At 40.5% G+C, this 19,484-nt stretch overlaps 1 protein-coding gene across 1 annotated transcript in view; it reads left to right on the top strand.

Moving 5' to 3' along the window:
* adam19a (ADAM metallopeptidase domain 19a) overlaps positions 1–19,484 on the top strand; it is a 194,868-nt gene that overhangs the window by 128,462 nt on the left and 46,922 nt on the right. The window contains exons 5-9 of the mRNA XM_084345056.1: positions 3,182–3,258; positions 10,859–11,042; positions 16,280–16,345; positions 16,961–17,032; positions 17,393–17,559. Of these exons, the coding sequence (XP_084201182.1) occupies positions 3,182–3,258; positions 10,859–11,042; positions 16,280–16,345; positions 16,961–17,032; positions 17,393–17,559 (566 nt within the window). The remainder of the gene's footprint in view (positions 1–3,181; positions 3,259–10,858; positions 11,043–16,279; positions 16,346–16,960; positions 17,033–17,392; positions 17,560–19,484) is intronic.

The raw sequence follows: 19,484 nt of genomic DNA, 5'->3' as shown, positions 1-19,484 counted from the left end.
CATCCGACCCGTTTTCAGTTTATCTAGTCTTGAATATATAACACACCACCACCTTGTCCACAATAGGGACAGGGCACTGAAGGCAGCCAGGTAGGCAGATCTGTAGATCAAAGAGGCAGCGGTACAGTGAGGCAACTGCCCAATGAAAACGTCAACCAACTAACTTCAACCAAACTAACTTGGCATTTGACAACACATTTTTAGATTTAACCTCTGCAACCAAAGTTTAACTTCCAAAAGGATTTTTATCATGTTTTAAATGCTCGGGAGTCATCAGTAGCACAGGTAAATTACCCAAGATAAGACCATGGAGGACATTAACCAGTCGGTCGCCTTCAGAGCCAGCCTGCTAACTTCCTTAAAGACCAGCTTATCTTGTCTGCCTTGTGGGTCATCCTATCTCTAAAAGTGTCAAAGCATATTTTGAAGTGGCCGTTGTTGTGATAAAATGAACACATATTTTAATCTAACGGTTGTGCTGAGGTAGTACGTATGTGCAAAATACAGGGGGTCCGAGACGTCCTAATTATATATGTGACCCACTCGAAGACATCACAGTAAAATTTGTGGTGTCCCAAAATGTACATATCCAAAATCTATTCTTTTTGAAATATTGAAAGGTGAGGAGCAACACAGGAAATGTTACTGATAGATCCACTTCTGGAGACAGAATTAATTTAGATATAATCAGACAGCATGAAAAATTAGAATATAGTATAGTATTTCACACACTACCATAAATGACAAAAGAAAAGAAGTAAAGACGAAAACAAAAGACTGAGATGTGTGTTGACAGCCTCTGTAGTTTGAATGTCCTTCAGAGTTATACGTTAGAATAACCTGCACACATATTCACTGTACCAACTGTCTGTGTATGTGACATGGACAGATAGCAGGATATTCCCCACACAGTTCAAACTACACTTGGCGGAGCCAGTCCCTTGGATTGCATCCACATCACATCCTCTACATGTTACCAGACTAATCTCTGAGCGTTGGCAGGGACAGCTCTCACTGACAGCTGATCTGTATGTTGGCTCTGACGGGGCACTCACCGCTGCAGCTGCTGTTCAAATGAAAGAGCTCATTTCACTCTCTGATAAGCTGACAGAGTATTTTGAGCAGTCAGAAATCAACATGCAGGCTTAATTTAAACCCTGTGGTGATAAATCTCTTTTCAACATTAACTGTAGGTCTTTAGGCCCACAGGCAGAGCTGCTTCTGAAAATCATGAAAGGCGTGATACCTTTGTGCTTTAAGGTAGAAAATGTTAAATTTCATGTGTCTTTTTCTTTCTCTTTCTTTTGTTCTTACATTGTACAAGTTATGTAAGTTAGGTAACTCATTTTAGAGTATTAAAAGTCATTTGTTTACTCAGCCTCTCTTTATCCCAGAGAAATGAACTGAAATCTGAGGTTTCACATTTACTCCTGGCCTTGTGTTTACAGTCCATTGAGGGTATAACAGTACACATAACTCAGTTGTGGGTAAAGTCTCAAAAAGAAATCTCTAAAGATGCCGTTTTTGTTACTTATTTTGAAAAATGTTATGGTTGTTCATTGGCCGTTCTCACTGTCACATTACGGCATTCATCCCTTTGATATGAAAATGACCAAAATACATTCCCCTTGTTTACCTGCCATCTCACACTCTACATACCCTAATCCTAAAAGTAGGAAAACAGTCAGATTGAACACCATTTAATCTATAAGCACATTCAGACCAAAAAGGGCAGGTGCTGAGTCGAAAATGAACAAAACAAGAAGCAAAAAGACGGCCCGCACACTGCAGGGCTCCAATATCCACTTATTTAATGCACCAAAGTAGTGATGCTGCTCTTCATCAATCAGACTACAGTGACATTGCAGAATGCCCAAGTGTGATATAGAGCACTGTTGCTTTAAATGGTACTACTTTAGTGCATTAAATAAAGGATTACGAAGCCCTGCAGTGTGCGAGCCAACCTTTTGTTTCCAGATAAAAAAATATACACTTAAAAGTGACCAGAAACAAGCATTTCAAAAGGTGACTTGCCCCTGAAACATTAACTGGGGACATTTCCCTGGACCCGCCCGCTTTTTCCAGGTTTTACCTGCCCACGTTTGTTACAGAAAGAGTAACATCGGAGGAGATGCTTAACTTTAGATACTTCAGGTGTGTGAGGGGACTCAACTTTAATGTTCTGCACACACAATCCTGTTCACCTGGCCTGCAAATTGATTTGTAATTTTTAAGATGACCCCTGTAGTGATTGAGATGGACACCTCTGATCTAGAGGCTGACTCAGCTAGCAAGGTTAAGCGAAGTAATTGTCCGACAGGGTTAGGGTTGGGGCTACTTAATCATGTTACTAAATGTATGAAGGTAATTCAGCAGTGATTTGGTTAACAGGGGCGTACAGAACCAAAGGAAGCCAGTACAAATGTCAGCGCCCTGTAAACAGTGGTTCAGGATGGGTACTTGAACTGTTACACTCCTACAGTTCTGTGTGGTTAGTAGGGTGAAAGAATACAAATGGTTGTATATTGTATTGTATGACTCGCACTAACATTTGTGTTATAATGTAGCAGCTTTAAGGAAATAATAGAGGGAAACAAAATAACAGATCAGCTGTCATGCGACATCCAAACTCTGACAAAGAAGTGCACAGCAGGGAGTTTTATCATGACGTATTGATGCTGCTTGTGAAGGCAGTATGGAAATACTTGCTCTGTAGGATAAACAAGACTCCCGCAGTGAGTCACCTCAGCACCACCTGAACTGCTTTGAACTCACACATATCACACACCTGTGCAGCCTGCCTTCTTAATATTACAGTTCCTCGAGTTCTGCTTCTTTTGTTACAAGTCTGGTAAATATATTTCTAGTCCTCATCATTATAAGTGAGTTGCCCAAGCTCCAGTCTTCATATACACACCATCACACTGCAAGGAGCTTTGCATATCCTTATTGATTCATCATACTCATTGTTCGGATACAATGAGCAGTGTTTTTACCGGCAGCTGTAGTCGGGAGCACGTGGCCGGCTTTAGGGACACAAACACTGCTGAGTCAATCCAGCAGATCAATTCATTGTTGGCTGCACCGGAGGCGCGTCTGCATAATCTGCATCATCATAGCTTTTTAAAGCTTTCTCCCACATGAAATATGAAGCACTGACTGCCCTTCTGTTCTCTTGCAGGATCACTGTTTCTACCATGGCCATGTGAGAGGACATCCAGAGTCCTGGGTGGCTCTCAGCACGTGCTCAGGAGTCAGGTACAGGAAACAAGATTTAATGTGTTTTTGTTACCTATGTTACCACTTTGGGTAAAGCTGCACTTGACTTCACTTGGAGAAATTGCATTTGGACACATAGGCTACTGTATTCAGTCTGGTGGGAGGACAGTAAGCTAGTTAAATGAGATGGACACATCACACTGTTTCCTCTGGATGGTTTAAAGGTTCAGTGTGTAGGGTTTAGGAGAAATTAGGGGCAGCAATGGAAAATAGTATTGGCAGTGCTGGTTAAACTTTCAGAATAAAGGCACCAAAACTACTTGGTTCCAGCCACAGTAACAGAAGTGTCTGGTTATAATGGCTGCACTGTACACTTCCACTAACATGATTGGATTTAACTTAACCTGAACATCACATGTCAACGTTTTTTTTCTATGTAAGAAAAATATGTTTTTTAAATGTTTTATTAACTATTGGATGTCATTCTAATCAATATGATAGGGGCTCTGCATTACATATTGATCTTATAGTAATAGACATACATGATATAAGTAGGAAAGCATGTACAGCTTCAGTATTTGCCTCAAAAGTTAAAAAAGGTCTCCAGGTGGCAGAGAAGCATGTAGCTGAGCCCTCGATGAAACAGCAGATCTTCTCTAATTGTAATTATTACATAACAGCTTTAATCCAGTGTCCATATGTTGGAGGTGAAGAGCCCTTCCATTTACATTAGATGAGCCTTCTGGTCAGAAGTGAGAAACAACCTCCGGGTCTCTGCTTGGGTTCACATCCAGAGGAGCTGCTGCAAATATGCCATGTACATTGATGGAGCATTGGACTGTCATGACATTGTTGAAAACGTTTTGAATATGAAACCCCTTAAAACTTTATAGTTATGGACATGAACCAAATATGTGGCATAAAGTGGCAGAAGACTGTTTACACTGACCACATGTAGGATCAAGATCACTGTTAACCTTAGCTCTCCCAGCAGTGGACCAGTGGAGACGACGTTAAATCTTAAATTGAACAACGCCAGTCAAATAGAGCATGAATAAATTATGTGAATAGCTTTTTGCCAGGTACTGTCTGGTTCTTTAATATCTTCTTCCCATTTCTGGAAGGAGGGGAAACTGCTGGAATAAGACACCCCAAAGCATGTGAGCTGCACATATCTGTAAAAGTACTGAATGCTCGAGGACGGTAATTTTACTTTTAAATGTTATCAGGTGACTCTCAGTTGCTCTTATCTTTCTGCTTTGCTGCTTCACTTGACTGTCACATCCCATCACCTGGCAGACCCTCATAGACTCAGGAAAGCTTTTTGCTTATTTTAATATCAATAAAAGTCTTGATGGAGCAACTTAAATGTTTGCTAATGAGCCTGGAATCATCCCTCATTGCATTTAGGTGAAGTTTTGTACAAACACAGAAAGTTCAGCTCACACTGTCAGAACTGTTCTTTTTTAGCCGGATTGTCATGAAAATGACTAATTTGATCCTCTTTGGGGATCCAGGCAGCAGTTTTAAAGTCTTAAATGTTCACAGCCTCAGACAGATTTTAATGTGGAACGCCTTGGATATTGAAAGGCTCAGATTGAAGTTTCTCCTGGCAAGATGCTACACGTCCTGAGGATGTGTGTCCCAAAAAATATTATTCATGAATTTGATCCAATAAAAGAGACATCAAGTTATAGCTCAGCGGGGCTTTACTAGGAATTAATTCCAAAGTCTGTTCAGTAAATCTAAACTGATAAGAGTTTGAGAAAGTTTTTCATTACGCTGTAAGAAAATCTTTATATTTTCTATCAGATAGAGGCCGGTTCAGTGCCGCTTCAGTGCTGACACGTCCGTCGGCAATCTTCAGTCCCTCTGTCCTGATCCGGGAAGGTAGCCAGATGCTGCTTGTTGACAGCAGCTTTGATGGGAACAGAGCAGACGTGGGGGAGAATAGAGAGCTGTAAGCCAACAGAATGTAAATGCTTTCTAAATGTCCAGTCATTCACAGCGCTGTCCAAATATGAGCTGACCGACACAAGTTTGTTCTTGGACTGAAAACAAACGGAGGTTAAATGAGGTCCTTTGGATGTCCCCATCACAAAGGGTTTTTTTTTTTGGTTTTTTTCATGTAAAATTAGCTTGAAATTTGTGCAAAAGTTATGAGTACAGATGCACTCATGCATTTATGTAAAACCTGCGTTTTACCACCAAAATATACCAGATGCTCAATATATTCCAGATGTGTTACATAAATGTAAAACCAATGCAGGCTTTAGTAAGCGTTATCGATCAGGCACACACACCAGCCTGAAAAGAGTCGGCACAAATTTTTTTTTTTGTTTTTTTTGCGTCTGCATTTTCCATCCCAAGTCATCAGTCTGCAACAAGTCATGCATGGAAGCTCAAAGCACGTCTAGCTGATCAGCAAAATATAGAAAGAGCCTGACAAATATTCCTACAGGTCATTAAACAGCTATAAACACACAGTAACAGTGTCAGCTATTTCACCTTAAAATGGGTGTTTTTTGCTAAATCATCCATAAAGTCCACGACCCTGAGTAGATTGCCGGAGTGCAGACGGATTCTGTATTACTTTAATGATTCAGACATTTGAAGGCACAAAACAACTTTGACCTGTTGATCTCTGCATAAACTCTCAGTACCATCAGGAATACATTTTAAAAAATATATTTAATTTATTGTTAATTAATCCTTTAGTTAATAGTTATTTAACTGTTAACTGTTAATAAGCAATTATTTATTGTGAAGTAGCAACTGATGGTGACAGTACTTTGTAAATGGTTAATTAATACTGTTTACTTCATCTATAAACATTATTAAGTTACACCTGATGTTTATCAACCTTCACAACTGATTAATAAATGGTTTATAAAGCTTTTTGTCATTGTTAACAGCGACTATTAACTTCACTTTAATTCAGTATAAATTTACCATTCGACCAATCTACCATGGCTGAAATCAAGTGAAACCAAACTCAAGTCATTCCCATTTGTTTTCTACGGCGTGTGAGCTTGATAAAATTATTTCAACTCAAAGTCAACTGACAATAATACTTTCAGACTCTTGATGGGTAGTTTGAAATAAATAAATAAATAAAAGGATGACACCTACATTGCCCACAATGCAACTCAGCTGTTGTCATTTCAGTAGGATATCTGGGTGTGTTGTGCTAGGAGAGTGTATCCTCGAGCATCAAGGTTTGTCCCCTGTAACTTGTGGTCTTCAGCCCTAACTGACGGCGACTCAGGTGACATCACTTGGAGATATTTATCAGATTTCACATCAACACCAACACACCAACACTATAGGCTTTATACTGTGCACTCCCCAACACCTAGAAACATGAGGACGTCTGAAATCAATCAATTCCTTTTTGTCAAGCGAAGGTCTCAGGGTCAAAACTGAATTTTTCCATTAAGTGAAAGTGAAAAATAAAATTGAAGATTAAACATCAGAACACTGTTGATGATACTGCAGATCAACAGTCCCTCTAAGCATTAACATGAGCTGATCCCAGCGCACTTTGGGCGAGCGGCATATATTCGACTTTATAATGATACATTCTATATTCTGTTAAATAAGAGCCCAAACTGGGTTTTAAAATGTGTTTTTCATTCAAATCAATAGTAGAATAAGCTTTAAATCCTACATCAACAACACTGCATGCAATCAGGCATGCATCCATCACTGAGGGAAAATAAACTCATCTATTCTGTCTCTTCTCTCATTCTATCTGTTTTCTCTTGGATTCATAAATGATTAACAGTCATTTTAAAGTGCCAGCTGACCTTTGCAGTACTTGTAGTTTTTGATGATAATATAATCAAATCTTACTCATTATGAATCGCACTGGAAAGTAAATGCTATTTTCGGAGGCAGAATAATGGCATAACATGATAATGTCAGAACGATGCGGAACGGAAAAAACAAAATCAGTAGAAAGATGAAAGAGGTTTGGTGTGATTCAGCAGGGGAAAGGCGGCGTGTTCTTCCAGATGCCATAATGAAAGTGTTCTGTCAACGGTCAGCTTTTATGCACTGACATCTTTGAACATTTCCTGTGCTAGGCAACAGCGTAACCGTAAACTATGAATCAACAACATCTTCCACAACACAACAGGGTGACTTCACCGTCAGTCCTCATTGCTCTCGTTATGAGATAGTGGTTACCACACCAACCGTGGCCTGGATTTTAATGAAGAGCTGTGAAAATGACAATGTTTTTCTGATTTTATTGCTGGTATGTGCATTAGATGTGTTTGTTATGATGAAAGAGTTTTTAAAGTACCTTGATGGGACTATTTATTGAGCTCCAGCTGCAGCGTTGTGTGAAATACCATCATCTTCTCAGTGGATTTTAGGCTTTTCTTTGGAATGGCCAAACTGCACGACCCTGCAGTACTCTCAGGGAACTGATGATTATGCAAAAGAAAAATCTCATGATAGCAAAAAATTGCCAGTAACGGGAGGCCCCGACTGCCAGGATAACAAAGTTACTGATCAGAACTTTTGTTCAGGTTTCAGCAGTGACCTTCTCTGTTCTTATCTGCAATCCTCCAGCAGTTCTGTGTGTTTTCATTTTCACTGCTGCTCACAGCGCCCGGCTCATTTTCCCTGCCGGCAACTTTGATGGCATAACGAGCTGCTTTGTATTGACTCAGGATGAATTACACGGTTTTAAGGGGAAATTGTTAAACAGCCTTGGACACATAATTACTTAAGAACAAAGAATAAAAGCTACTGTATTTTCTGAAAAGCATGGCTCCAAGCCCAGCCTGTCCATATGGTCAGCAGTGTGAACAAAATATCCAGCACAACTCCTTTCACAAGAAACTGTGATTCCCTTTGTGCCTATTGTGTCTGCGGTGAAATTAGCAACTCAGACAAGGTGAAAGAGTTTTCATACAAACTTCAAATGCATATAGAGCCACAGGGAGCAGAGTCTGCATGAACCGTTATTTATTAACGTCCGGACAGAGATGGATATTCACAGTCATGATTTATTTGTTTTCGCATTTCATTTTATAAATACAAATATCTAAACGAAATCCTTACATCTGCTTTCTACTATTTTAAAAGTTAAAAACATTTACCAAGTGATTATACAAATGTCCCTCTACATAGGTTTAAACTGTTTTAGGGTCCTTGATTCGTTATTTTGCAACAGAATGTTGTAAGATGACATTTCTGTTTGTAATTCTCTAAGCTACATGCACATAAAAAACAAAAACTTAGCATACTAATTAATAAACAGAAATCAAGTCAGAAAAGTAAACTATACAGTGTAGAGGGTGTGCACTCGAGACTTCTGCCGACAGAGCCGGCTAACTTCTGGTTTGGCGTCCTGCTAACTTGAATTAGGATAAAATAATGTATTCATCCTGCTCTTCTAGACTTTCCAAATGTTATTGGACCAAATGGCTCAAATTCTGACATTTTCACGGGGTTGTGAGGCTCAAATACAATTATCCACAGTTTTACAGGTGTGTCTTTAATAATGTTAGCTTATGGGCCTTTTTGGGCCCCAGTGCATCACGTGACGATGTAATTACACCACTGGCCACTACGAAAATTGGCTTCAATGCCTGGTGCTCGTCCTGGGGGCTCTCGACAGTGAGGCCAGCCATGTTCTTTGCAGAGGAAGTCAAGCCAACCACGTTAAATACCCCTCCTCCTCTGAGCAGACAACCCTCAGGTGTTGAGATTAAATGTTTTAATACATGTATGACCAACCAATTATAAGCTGTTAATCATGTTTATATTGGAACCTGACTGATATTGTATATTATTATAAGGTCGATAACAACGCTGACATTTGAGAGTTAAAGTATGTTAACACTATACTGGCAGATGTTCGTCCTTCAACATGAAGATATAACATCAAAAATGTTTTGATTCAGATATATTGTTGCTTTTTGCAGCTGCCTTTCAGACCTAACTTTGCTGGCGTTTTTGTAGGGTTAACGTTAAGGCTCAAGGTGAAGCTCAGATGTCATCAGTCAGTAGTGTTTTTTCTTCAGATTCTGAAAGAGGGTTAGGTCAGAAATGAAGAGTCATCTGTCAGAGGTCAGACACCAGCGTCTGTTACTGAGGCAGCCTAATTAGATGAGGGTTTAATGAGTAAATGTAGTCAGTAGAATAATTAAAGTACAAGCATGTGTCTGACAGTCTGTCTGGATTAAACAAGAGGCTCCATCTCTACCTCAGTCTCTCTGGCACACCCTCATACACTCTGACACACATTGTTAGCATATTCCCCCAGACAGTCACTGTGGCAGAATGTCTGTCTTTGCTGGAAATTGTCTTTTTACTCCTCTGTGTTGTCTAGGACAAGTCTTCAGGCTACACTGTTAATCATCGTGGTGTTCTTTGAGGATAAACTTCACCAACATCTCTGAAACATTGTCTCCTCATATTTCAACCTCCCAATGCACAGATCATCTTGTCAGTATGCTTTTTTACTTAAATCAAACTCTTTTTTTTGAGAAGATCTTATTTCCGCTTGCTACCAACATGGTATCTGGATCTGGATAGATGAACACAGGGAGTTTCAGACTGGGGGGTGCAGGAGAGTTGATGGAGGGGTGCAGAAGGAGAGACTTGAGGCAAACATACTATATGAGGTGAAACAGACAGGTGCAGGCCAGTGTTCTAAAAGCAACAGGAAGTCAAATAGCTGGACCAGGCCTGGAGGGCGCCGCTCAGCTTTGCTTCCAATCTGGCCTGGTGGCCTCTTGCAGTATAGCAGCGAAATATTCCCCTGCGGCCCAACCAGCATTTTCTCCATAGACCACCATTGTAAAAGAAATGTTGACAGGACACCAAGAACTGCAAACAAGCTTGATTATGACTCTTTCTATTATGAATGTTTGATCCATGGAGGTTTTATATTTTTAAAACTTCCAAGAAAGCCGACGAAGAAATTAAAACATTTGTGATTTTATCACAATGTAAAGTCTATGGGCGGAGCAGGGACTCTTGGGCGTGGCCAGCAGGGAAAACTCTACAGTGCGTATTCAATGGTCGGCACTCGGCATAATTAGGAAGTAAACATGGAAGCTAGAAAACTTTTTTGGCGTAGGCACTAGGCGAGCAGTCCTCATTCCTTGTTTGAATGGGTCCCATCTTTGCATCTGGTGTCTAGTTTTTCTATATAAATCTATGAGTTGGAGCTACTGATTTGGCTGCAGTGCCTGATTGATACAATTTGTGTCAAACATAATACCTCTAAAGTCCAGAAGTGTTGGAAAGTCACCAGACAGGCTCAGTAATGTCAGTTGCACAGCAATGTCTAGCTTGTAAGCGGTTCAAGTTTAATACCAGAAAACATGAACTTAAGGTTTTCTGAGGAGAAATGAAGTAACACTTTGAGTCCATTTTAGACATGTGTTGCTTTAAAGGTGACCTCCATTCAGCAATCACATCCTGGTAACCTAAACTATGCATTTCAAAGGTTGTGTGTTCTTAAACAACAATGGCAGCAACAAATACCGGGCCGTGTTGTTTCAGGCCTTCTTTTCTTAACCTTTCCAAGAAAACCTGTTATACCTTTTTGGGTTTTTTTCCACAATCTCACCAGACTTTACTTCTCTCCTTTCTGTCTTTCTCCCTCCCACAGAGGCCTGATATCCTTGAATTCTAGTGACATCTACTACCTGGAGCCAATCAGCAGTGTGGATCCTCTCCACCATTCACTGTTGAGAGCAGAAGAACTGCCACTTAAAGGTGGAAACTGTGGCCACGGTCATCATACCTCACAGTCCAACCACATCTCCAACCTGCTCACATCATTTCATTCAAGGGTTAGTCTCCCACACTCCATTCATTTGCTACTGAACATGGGTTGACAATATGAGCTTGTTTTCCTGATACAAATAAGCAGTGTGACAGTTTTGTTGTCAATACTAATATTAAAGAAACAGTCACTATTGTGGAAATTAAAATGTCATTATCAATTTCATCTCTGGTTACCCAAAGTCAAACAAGTGATTTTCCTGACAGTTCTGTTCCTAAAACACCTAAAAGAAGAAAAAAAAAGATTTCTACTGCAAAACAGAAAAAAGTGTCCGACCGCATTTGAAGTAGACAGCCTTGTAACAAGTTTTGCTCGGGGGTTTTGATGTTATTTAGATGCAAAGGAAGTCCACATTTCTCTCCTGGTGCCAGTTCTGGTGGACCAGGGTTCATTTGATAATAATGTTGTTACCAGTTCTGAGGCGCTGAGTTAAGTCTCAAGGCTACAGCTCTGATAACAGCCTTGAGAAACCTATGCTGTATGTGCCTGTTTTGATAACGTTAGCTAATAAGCAAATGTGTGATAACTCTCTGCAGTAAACTTATTTTTTGATCATTTCATGACATTCCAGCCAACCATAACATGGATTTAAGTCCAAAGCCCAAACCTCCACCCCACAATACCTTTGACAGAAGACCAGCTTCAAAAATACCATATAATAAGTGTTTGACTCACTGCAATGTTTGGATACTGAACACAGCATCATCATGTTAATGTAATCTAAAGCCCCTTGAACAGTAGAACAGTTTAGATATTTTGGATACCCTCAGTGTTGGCATCTACCATGTCTAATGTGCAAAAATACACCACTCCAAACACCATAAGATATTATACGCAGTGTTTTATTGTTGAAATCTCGGAGATGCAACATCTCATAGTACACACGTATGACCTGTGTCGCTGGTGTTTTCCCTTTCTAACTTTATCATATTTTGTATTTTAAATTGTTTTATGAGTTAATCTTTTCTCCTTTTTGATTTAATTTGTGTTTATTTGGTCTGTGGTATGAAAAAAATGCCACAAAAAGGAACGCGGCTGTAAGTCACTGTGGCTGTAAATGTCAATTAGAGGATAATGGGGATGAGATAAGATACAGTAGACACAGCAGTCCATCTTAAGATTGTTAGCATGTATTAAAGGAGCACTCTGTAGTTTTGGGAAATAAATGTTAATACGAAGAGACATTGACAAGATGTTCATTGGCTGATTTTTTTCTGCCTAAACAAACTAAATAAACAAACTCTCTTTGTTTTCATGACTGAATAAACTGAATAAACAAACTGACCTTAAAGGACAACACAATTTATACTGTTTGACTTTGTTTATATGTGGCAGACCCTGCCACCTTTCTAGCTTCAAACAGTGTTCTGGGACCTTATTTTCCTCTGAGAACAGCTGGTTTGTTCACTTATGGAAAAAGTTTGTATTATTACCTCATTAATATTGTAAATATTAAATTCTGAGTTTGAATTTCATCTCCAAAAACTACATAGTGCCAATTTAACATTACATATATATCTATATATTAGGGCTGTCAATACAACACATTCAATTAGATTTTTTAATTATAGAAAAAATAACTCCGATTAATCACACTCTATGACGCCCCTTGAACGTTACCGAACACATTCCCTTCACGTTCCACAGCAGCTTTGTCAACATGATGGAGGCAGATGACTGAACGCTGCTGAACATGGGCCTACTGAATGGAAATTCCTCTTCAGCCAGAGTTTCTTCCTGTCAAACAGTTAACATTCTTTCTCAGACCGAGAATGGGCTGTGGTTAATAATCGGATGTTGTACCGTCGCTACCAGACTGCCGTTTCAGCATGAGTGATATCATTAGCCTCTGAACATACACCTAGCAAAAGAACACTAGATAGTTACTAAGAACTCTAATGACTAGTCACCAAATGCTAGCAGACACATACTACACTGTACATATTCACATGTCTGTAACACTGTACCAGTTGAATAATCAAGCTCAGTACCATGGTTAACACATAGCTCAAATGTTTATTCCTCATCAGCTGTCGTCCAGCCATTAAGCAGCACAAACACTTAACAATATCCAACAGCCTAGTGCTTAATGTGCCTGGTGTCTTCACAACTCATCACAAATCTTCAGTGGGACCGTTCAGGCTTTGTTAAGACACTAAATTTCATAGTGGGTGTATTGGAAAAGACACAAACGAGTTCAACAATAAATCCTTTAGCACCTCCAATGTGATGGACTGAGTTATAAATGTTTTTTTGAAATTGAATACAACAACCACAATGGAACATTTGGCTCTTTGGCGTATGGAAACACGATATTGAGAAGGTCTCAGGGCCATTTTAGGGAACAGAATGACTCTTGTGCCACCTGGAAATGGAGGAATTATGGCTTTGACTCAGCTTTTCAGGTCTGTTAAGGCCATGGCTGCGAGTCAATTTCCTGAGCCTTTATAGAGAAGAAGAACTAAACACAAGTCTAGTTTGCTCATCTGCAGTTATAAATGATTAAAAAGGCTCCACAGTGGCCCATTTTGCCTTCATCTGTCTCCACCGCTGGGACAAACAGTCTTTCTTTGGGTTTTCTTCTCATATTTCTTCCCATATTTATCATTTTCCCATTTACGCTCTCAATCAATTTAAACTGTTCTCATCTTTCTCCCACCCCTCATATGCTAAAGCCCTCTTAGCTCTCCACTAGGGCATCATCCTTCTCCCCTATTTCTTTATCTTCCTCCCTCCTGCACCATACCCCTTGGCTCCCCCAATTCCCTCCACCACCACCCATTAATCCTGGGTTGTTATGCGGGAATGCCAGCCACAGCAGACTCCAGAGTCCCAAGGCTTTTGCCACAATTTGCCTCTCAAATAAACAATGCAGTGCGTTAATGCATTAGTGTGGATGTGTGTGTGTGTGTGTGTGTGTGTGTGTGTGTGTGTGTGTGTGTGTGTGTGTGTGTCTGAACTCCACAGGCTACCATCACAGCTCCACAGACTCCTCGCCAATCCACAGTACTGGTGTTAACTCCAGACCGAGCCGAGGCAGCAATCTTGCCGCGCGTAAATCAATGAGTTTTAATTACGCCAGAGCCTTTCCCTAATGGCTTTAATCAAGTATAAGGAGGGTGGAAACTTAATGATGGAAGGATATAAGGAGGCATAAAGCTTTGTTAACATAATGGCATGGATTGGTGTGAGGCTACTTATAAATATTAAGCTGTTCACTCTTTATGCACCACTTTCAGACTGCGTAGTTGCAAGATTTTATTATTTACTTTTATTAGGTCAAATAATCAGGTCTGGTTTCTTGGATTGTTTTGCAGTCTTTTACTGACACCAGTATCAATCTACCTGCATCACTGTTTTAAATTCCACATTTTTATATTCAGTATTTCCCCCAGAGTTGTATTCCTGTTAGTGAGATACAACCTCTGTAGCATCAGGACCATAGTACACTGAGAACCTGGATGGTAATAGGGGAAAACAGTACATTAGACATTTATGTTCTGTTGTACTGCTCTTTGTGCCTGCTGCCATATTTGCTGTTTGTAAATAATGTTATTTATTTTTTTGATTAAATGATGACAACTGACACAAGTTTTAACCTTTTAAACTTCTTAATTAAGTCAAATGCATTTTATTTTTGTCGTTGTCACATTTTGAATCCGTCTTTTATTCCGTCATGTATATTTTTGCAATCATATTATACTAACATATTACATAGTATACTACAGTATTTGTGGTGAAAATATTTGTTTCTTTGACTACAACAACAGTATTTTCATTCAACCGTAAATCAATGTGTTAACAACATGAGTAATCAATCAGTTATAGCAGACTCCTGTTTCATAGTGCAACACAGAACATACATTCTAGTACACCAAAGTTTTACAGGAAGAAAAGTTGCTGTATCTGTGTTGCATGTATTAATGGGAACAATTATATCTGCCTTGGCATACAACCCTGAAGCAGCATTATGAATCAATTTTACATTCAAATATATTAAAATAAAAGTATAGTATTGTAATAAATAGTATTTTATAGTAGAGAATAGCACTGTTGCAGAATTTAATATGGTATAGTACAGATTAGTGCTGATAACAAAAATCAAGCGGTACAGTCATAGATTACTTAAAGCAATAATGGAGTGATACAAAGTTTCTAATGGGATTTCAGTAACAGTATTACAGTTACTATGTCCAGTAACATGTAGCTACCCAAAATTGTTTCAAATTGTTACTCCAAATGGGTTTACGCCCGTAACAGCAGCAGCACGGAGTGTGTGTGTGTGTGTTTGTGTTTAGTTTTGCCTCTGACAAAAGGCACCACTCACCAGAGAGTCCTGATCTTTCTGTGTTCTTCTTTGTCCCATCTTTTCTCTGTATGTTCATGAAGTAAAGTTTATTTCCCCTCCATTCTGCAAATAAGAGAGCATCACAGCACGGTACTGTGTATTTTGGCTCCACCGCTGTCACTGCTGTAGAGGTTGACAAGCTCCTCTACTACGGGTGTTTATTCTTCCAGAAGCTCTGGGCTCTGCCCACGGCCTTCTCCGCCAGAGCTCTCCAGCTCCAGCAGCTGTCTGCTGATTAATGCTGACAGGGTTGGCTGTTAATCTAAAACACCAGCATCTGTGCCTCCGCGCCAATCTGTTAGTCCAATTAATCACACAGAAAGCTGCATTTTTTCTACAATATTTGCATAAAAAATTCTTAGATGGGAACCAACACCACAAGCACGACCCAGGGGTGAAGACCAGTGACTGGAATTACCTGTGGTGACAGCTTGTGGCTACCAGTAGCAGTAAAATGCCCATGTTAAATGAGCTGTTGTGGGGATTGACTCACTTTTGGAACCAGCCTCAAGTGGCCATTTGGGGGATTGTAGTTTTTGGTACTTCCTCACAGGCTTCGTTTAACAGCCCCGGAGGTTGCAATAAAATATCGCCCCCCCCACTGGATTTGTAAAGAACTGCAATAAACTTGAGTTTCTGTGCTTCGATTTCCCTCAATGAGTCTTACTTCTGCGGTCACTTTCGTGAAAGTAATGCAAACATAGTCATATTGTGAAGCAACACATTACTTACCAATATGTAAAGCATTACATTTTGAAGGAATCTTGTCCAACACTGATTGATGAGTAGAGAATAGTGAAGTACAGTATGGTATAGTGTATTGGGTAATCTAGCAAACCAAAGACTGCTATCCTGTACGTAATCATGTTCCCATCTGCTTTTGTCTTTACTGTCAGGTTAAAAGAAACACCTGGGGTACAACCAAGTACATGGAGCTGTACATAGTGGCTGACAACACACTGGTAAGCTGACAGTAACTCTCCTCCAGCCCCTTCCAGTCCACAGCAGAATATTTCTGTGCACATCAGTGTGAGCGCCACATACACACACAAGTCCACTGACGTCAGACAACCATCAAATTACACACGAGGGCGGAAGCACGGTCCACATCTTTAACAATTATCTCATTGAGCTAATGGAGCTCTTTCATACTGAGAGCTCGGAGCTGACATGGCGAGTCAAAGCATGTGGAGATGAAGCGGAAGGAGCTGTCTGCTTAATAAGGGAGCGTATCTAGGTGGACTTTAAAGGTGGGAGGGCTTTTAGATAGACACTAAGCTACAGTGATGAGATGCTATATCTTCATAAAAGTCAGTTTAGGGTTCTGTCTGCTACATTAATGCCATGGTAACAGCACATGGTGACCAATAAGGGTCTGGTCCTCTCCTTCTGTAATTGGTATAATTATGATGATGGACTGGGTATAAGTGGTAAAGCAGGACTGGTCGGATATTAGTGTTGTTTTCATGAGCCATTAGTCTCTGCAAAGAACTTTAGAAAGGATTGTCTCGAACATTTGATTTATTTTCCTGACCTCATTCATGCACTAATACACCCCCATCTTCCCCGTCCTGCAGTTTAGACGGCAGAATAAGGACTATGAAAAGACCAAGACAAGGATAATGGAAATTGCCAATTACGTGGATAAGGTAAGGCTGATGGGTTCTCCTGCTGCAGTTCTCACGAGAACAAACAGCTCCATCTAACAACTCATAGTTATTGTTGTACAGTTGTGGCATTCTGTATCTTGATCTCATTTATTACTAATCTACTTTGAAGTGTGTTGTCTTTGATGGTCCAAGTAACGAATGAGTGATTGAAGCACAAATATCTGCTGTCCACTGAAGCCTCATCAGGATTTAATCAATAGTGTCCTTCAAGAGCCCTCAAGGGGAGATTGGGGAGAAATTCACTTATGTGGCCAGACTGTGTTATGGGAGCTTATGACAAGCTTGTGGACAACCGTGTGAGCGTGTGCAGGTACATATTTGTTTTTTGTGTGTGTTCAGTTCTATAGGGCTCTGAACATCCGTGTGCCTCTGATTGGTCTGGAGGTTTGGACCGACAGGGATCAGTGTATTGTCACAGAGGAGCCAAACGCCACCCTCTGGTCCTTCCTCCAGTGGAGGCAGAAGCTGAAGTCCCGCAAGAAACACGACAACGCCCAGCTGCTGACGTGAGCAATGGACACACACACACACACACACACACACACACACACACACACACACACACAGACACATCTTACCTATGTCACCATGTCCTGGTGACATGACCTAGCCCTAACCCTAACCTTAAACTAACCCCGACCAGCAGTATCCAAATTGGGGATGCAGCTTTTGTCCCCAATTGCACACTGGTGTGTGTCCCCAAAAGTGACATGACTCAGTTCTATTTTATTTTTCTATTCTTGTTTCAATCACTTTTGATTTGATGATAGCCAAGTAAATGGTAAATGGACTGTACTTATCTTGCGCATTTCTGGTCTAACTGACCACTGAATGCACTTTACAACACAAGTTGCCGTTAGCCATCCAGGCTACCATGCAAGGCACCACCTGCTCATCAGGAGCAATAAGCAATCATACACATACCAAGGAGGAGCCAACAGGGCAATTTAGGGCTCGGTATCTTGCCTCAGGATACTTCAACATGTAGGGAATTGAACCACAGACCTTCCAGTTGGTAGATGACTGATCTAGCGCCTGAGCCACAGCCGCAAGTACCAGTGTTGTCAATCAGATTTGAGAAGCAAACAATAGTCAGTGGAGGGTGCGAAGGCTCAGATTACTGAGGGAGAACTTGGGAGTTGAAGACCAGCCAGGAACAAGTTGAGCGTCCCCAGAGCGCTTGGATTTCCGGCATTTTCTTTCAGCTGCCAGGGTGGTTCTGAGTCTGTCAACCTTGACGCTAGAAGGGTCAGGAGAGCCTGCCGAGAGGTAAGAGGACCGAGAGTCTAGAGAGGAGGACAAGTCAGGTGAGTTGAGAGGACAAGTGAGGCGAGACAAACAGGGAGCGCAGGTTGTGGCAGATAGGGACAGTATGTGTAGAAGGGTTTTGAGAGATGGCGAGAAGATGGAGTCGAAGCCAGAGAGGAACTCTGTCTTGCAGCTGATTGGCAGTTCCACAGGCCCTCTGTGACAAGGTGTCGGGTGTGTGTGGAGCGGGTGGGATAGATAAGAAAAGACAGGCTGCAGTGATGTTGCGAGCAGGTACGTGGTCTATAGTATCTGCCAGAAGAGTGGTGTACAGGAATGGACAGCGGACACATAGTGAATGAAGAAAAGCAGATATACAGACAGAGAACAAGAACAAGGTCGTTTAATCTACACTGCACTATTGTCAGATTTATTCAGCACAACCCTAGAGGCAGTTAACCCTCGCTTGCACAAACGTCCATGGCTGGACCGTGTCTGGCCAACTGGTTACTGGGCTAGTCAGTGGTAGAGTTTATGATATGAATTTGTGGATTTGAAATGCTCACGTGCAAAAAAAAGGCAGAATATTCTTTTGTCAGCAATTTAGGAATGAGTTGAGTTGTTATTACATTCGCAAGTTACATTCATAGATTTCTCTTTTCCTAAATTTGACTCATTATTAAGACCGCTGTACCCACTAAGAGGCTATTGCCCCTTGATTTAATTAACACATTTCCATTTAAGCTTAACTATTCCCCATTCTAGTTACACATTTCATGTTTCCCTTGTCTTATATCCATTACCGTTTACAATTTGATGTTTACAAATGCTTTCAGTTTGAGCATTTCCATTTCAGCCCTTGCATTTTAAATTTGACTTCAGTATGACTTGATTATTCACAGTTGTTGCTAAAATAATATGACTTTTAATTTCTGTTTGGAATCTAAATAACGACCAAAAGTATCTTCCATACAGAGAAAATTGTGGATTTCTGCACAACCATTTCTGACTGAATGTATGAACACACCATATTTATAGCTCAGCTGACAGCAGGTTTCAGTTACTTGTAATAATTTGTATAATTAATTCAGTAACACACCCGAGGTGGATGAGGAAACAAGGCATGACCTCCAAGCTGCATTTCTTCCGCCTGCATGTAGGTCTAAGTGATGCACTTTCACTA

Source organism: Pagrus pagrus (assembly GCF_965226575.1).
Source record: "Pagrus pagrus genome assembly, chromosome: 22".
NCBI lineage: Eukaryota > Metazoa > Chordata > Actinopteri > Spariformes > Sparidae > Pagrus > Pagrus pagrus.
Note: the sequence above shows the minus strand (reverse complement) of the source record. Positions and strands in the feature narration are given on the sequence as shown.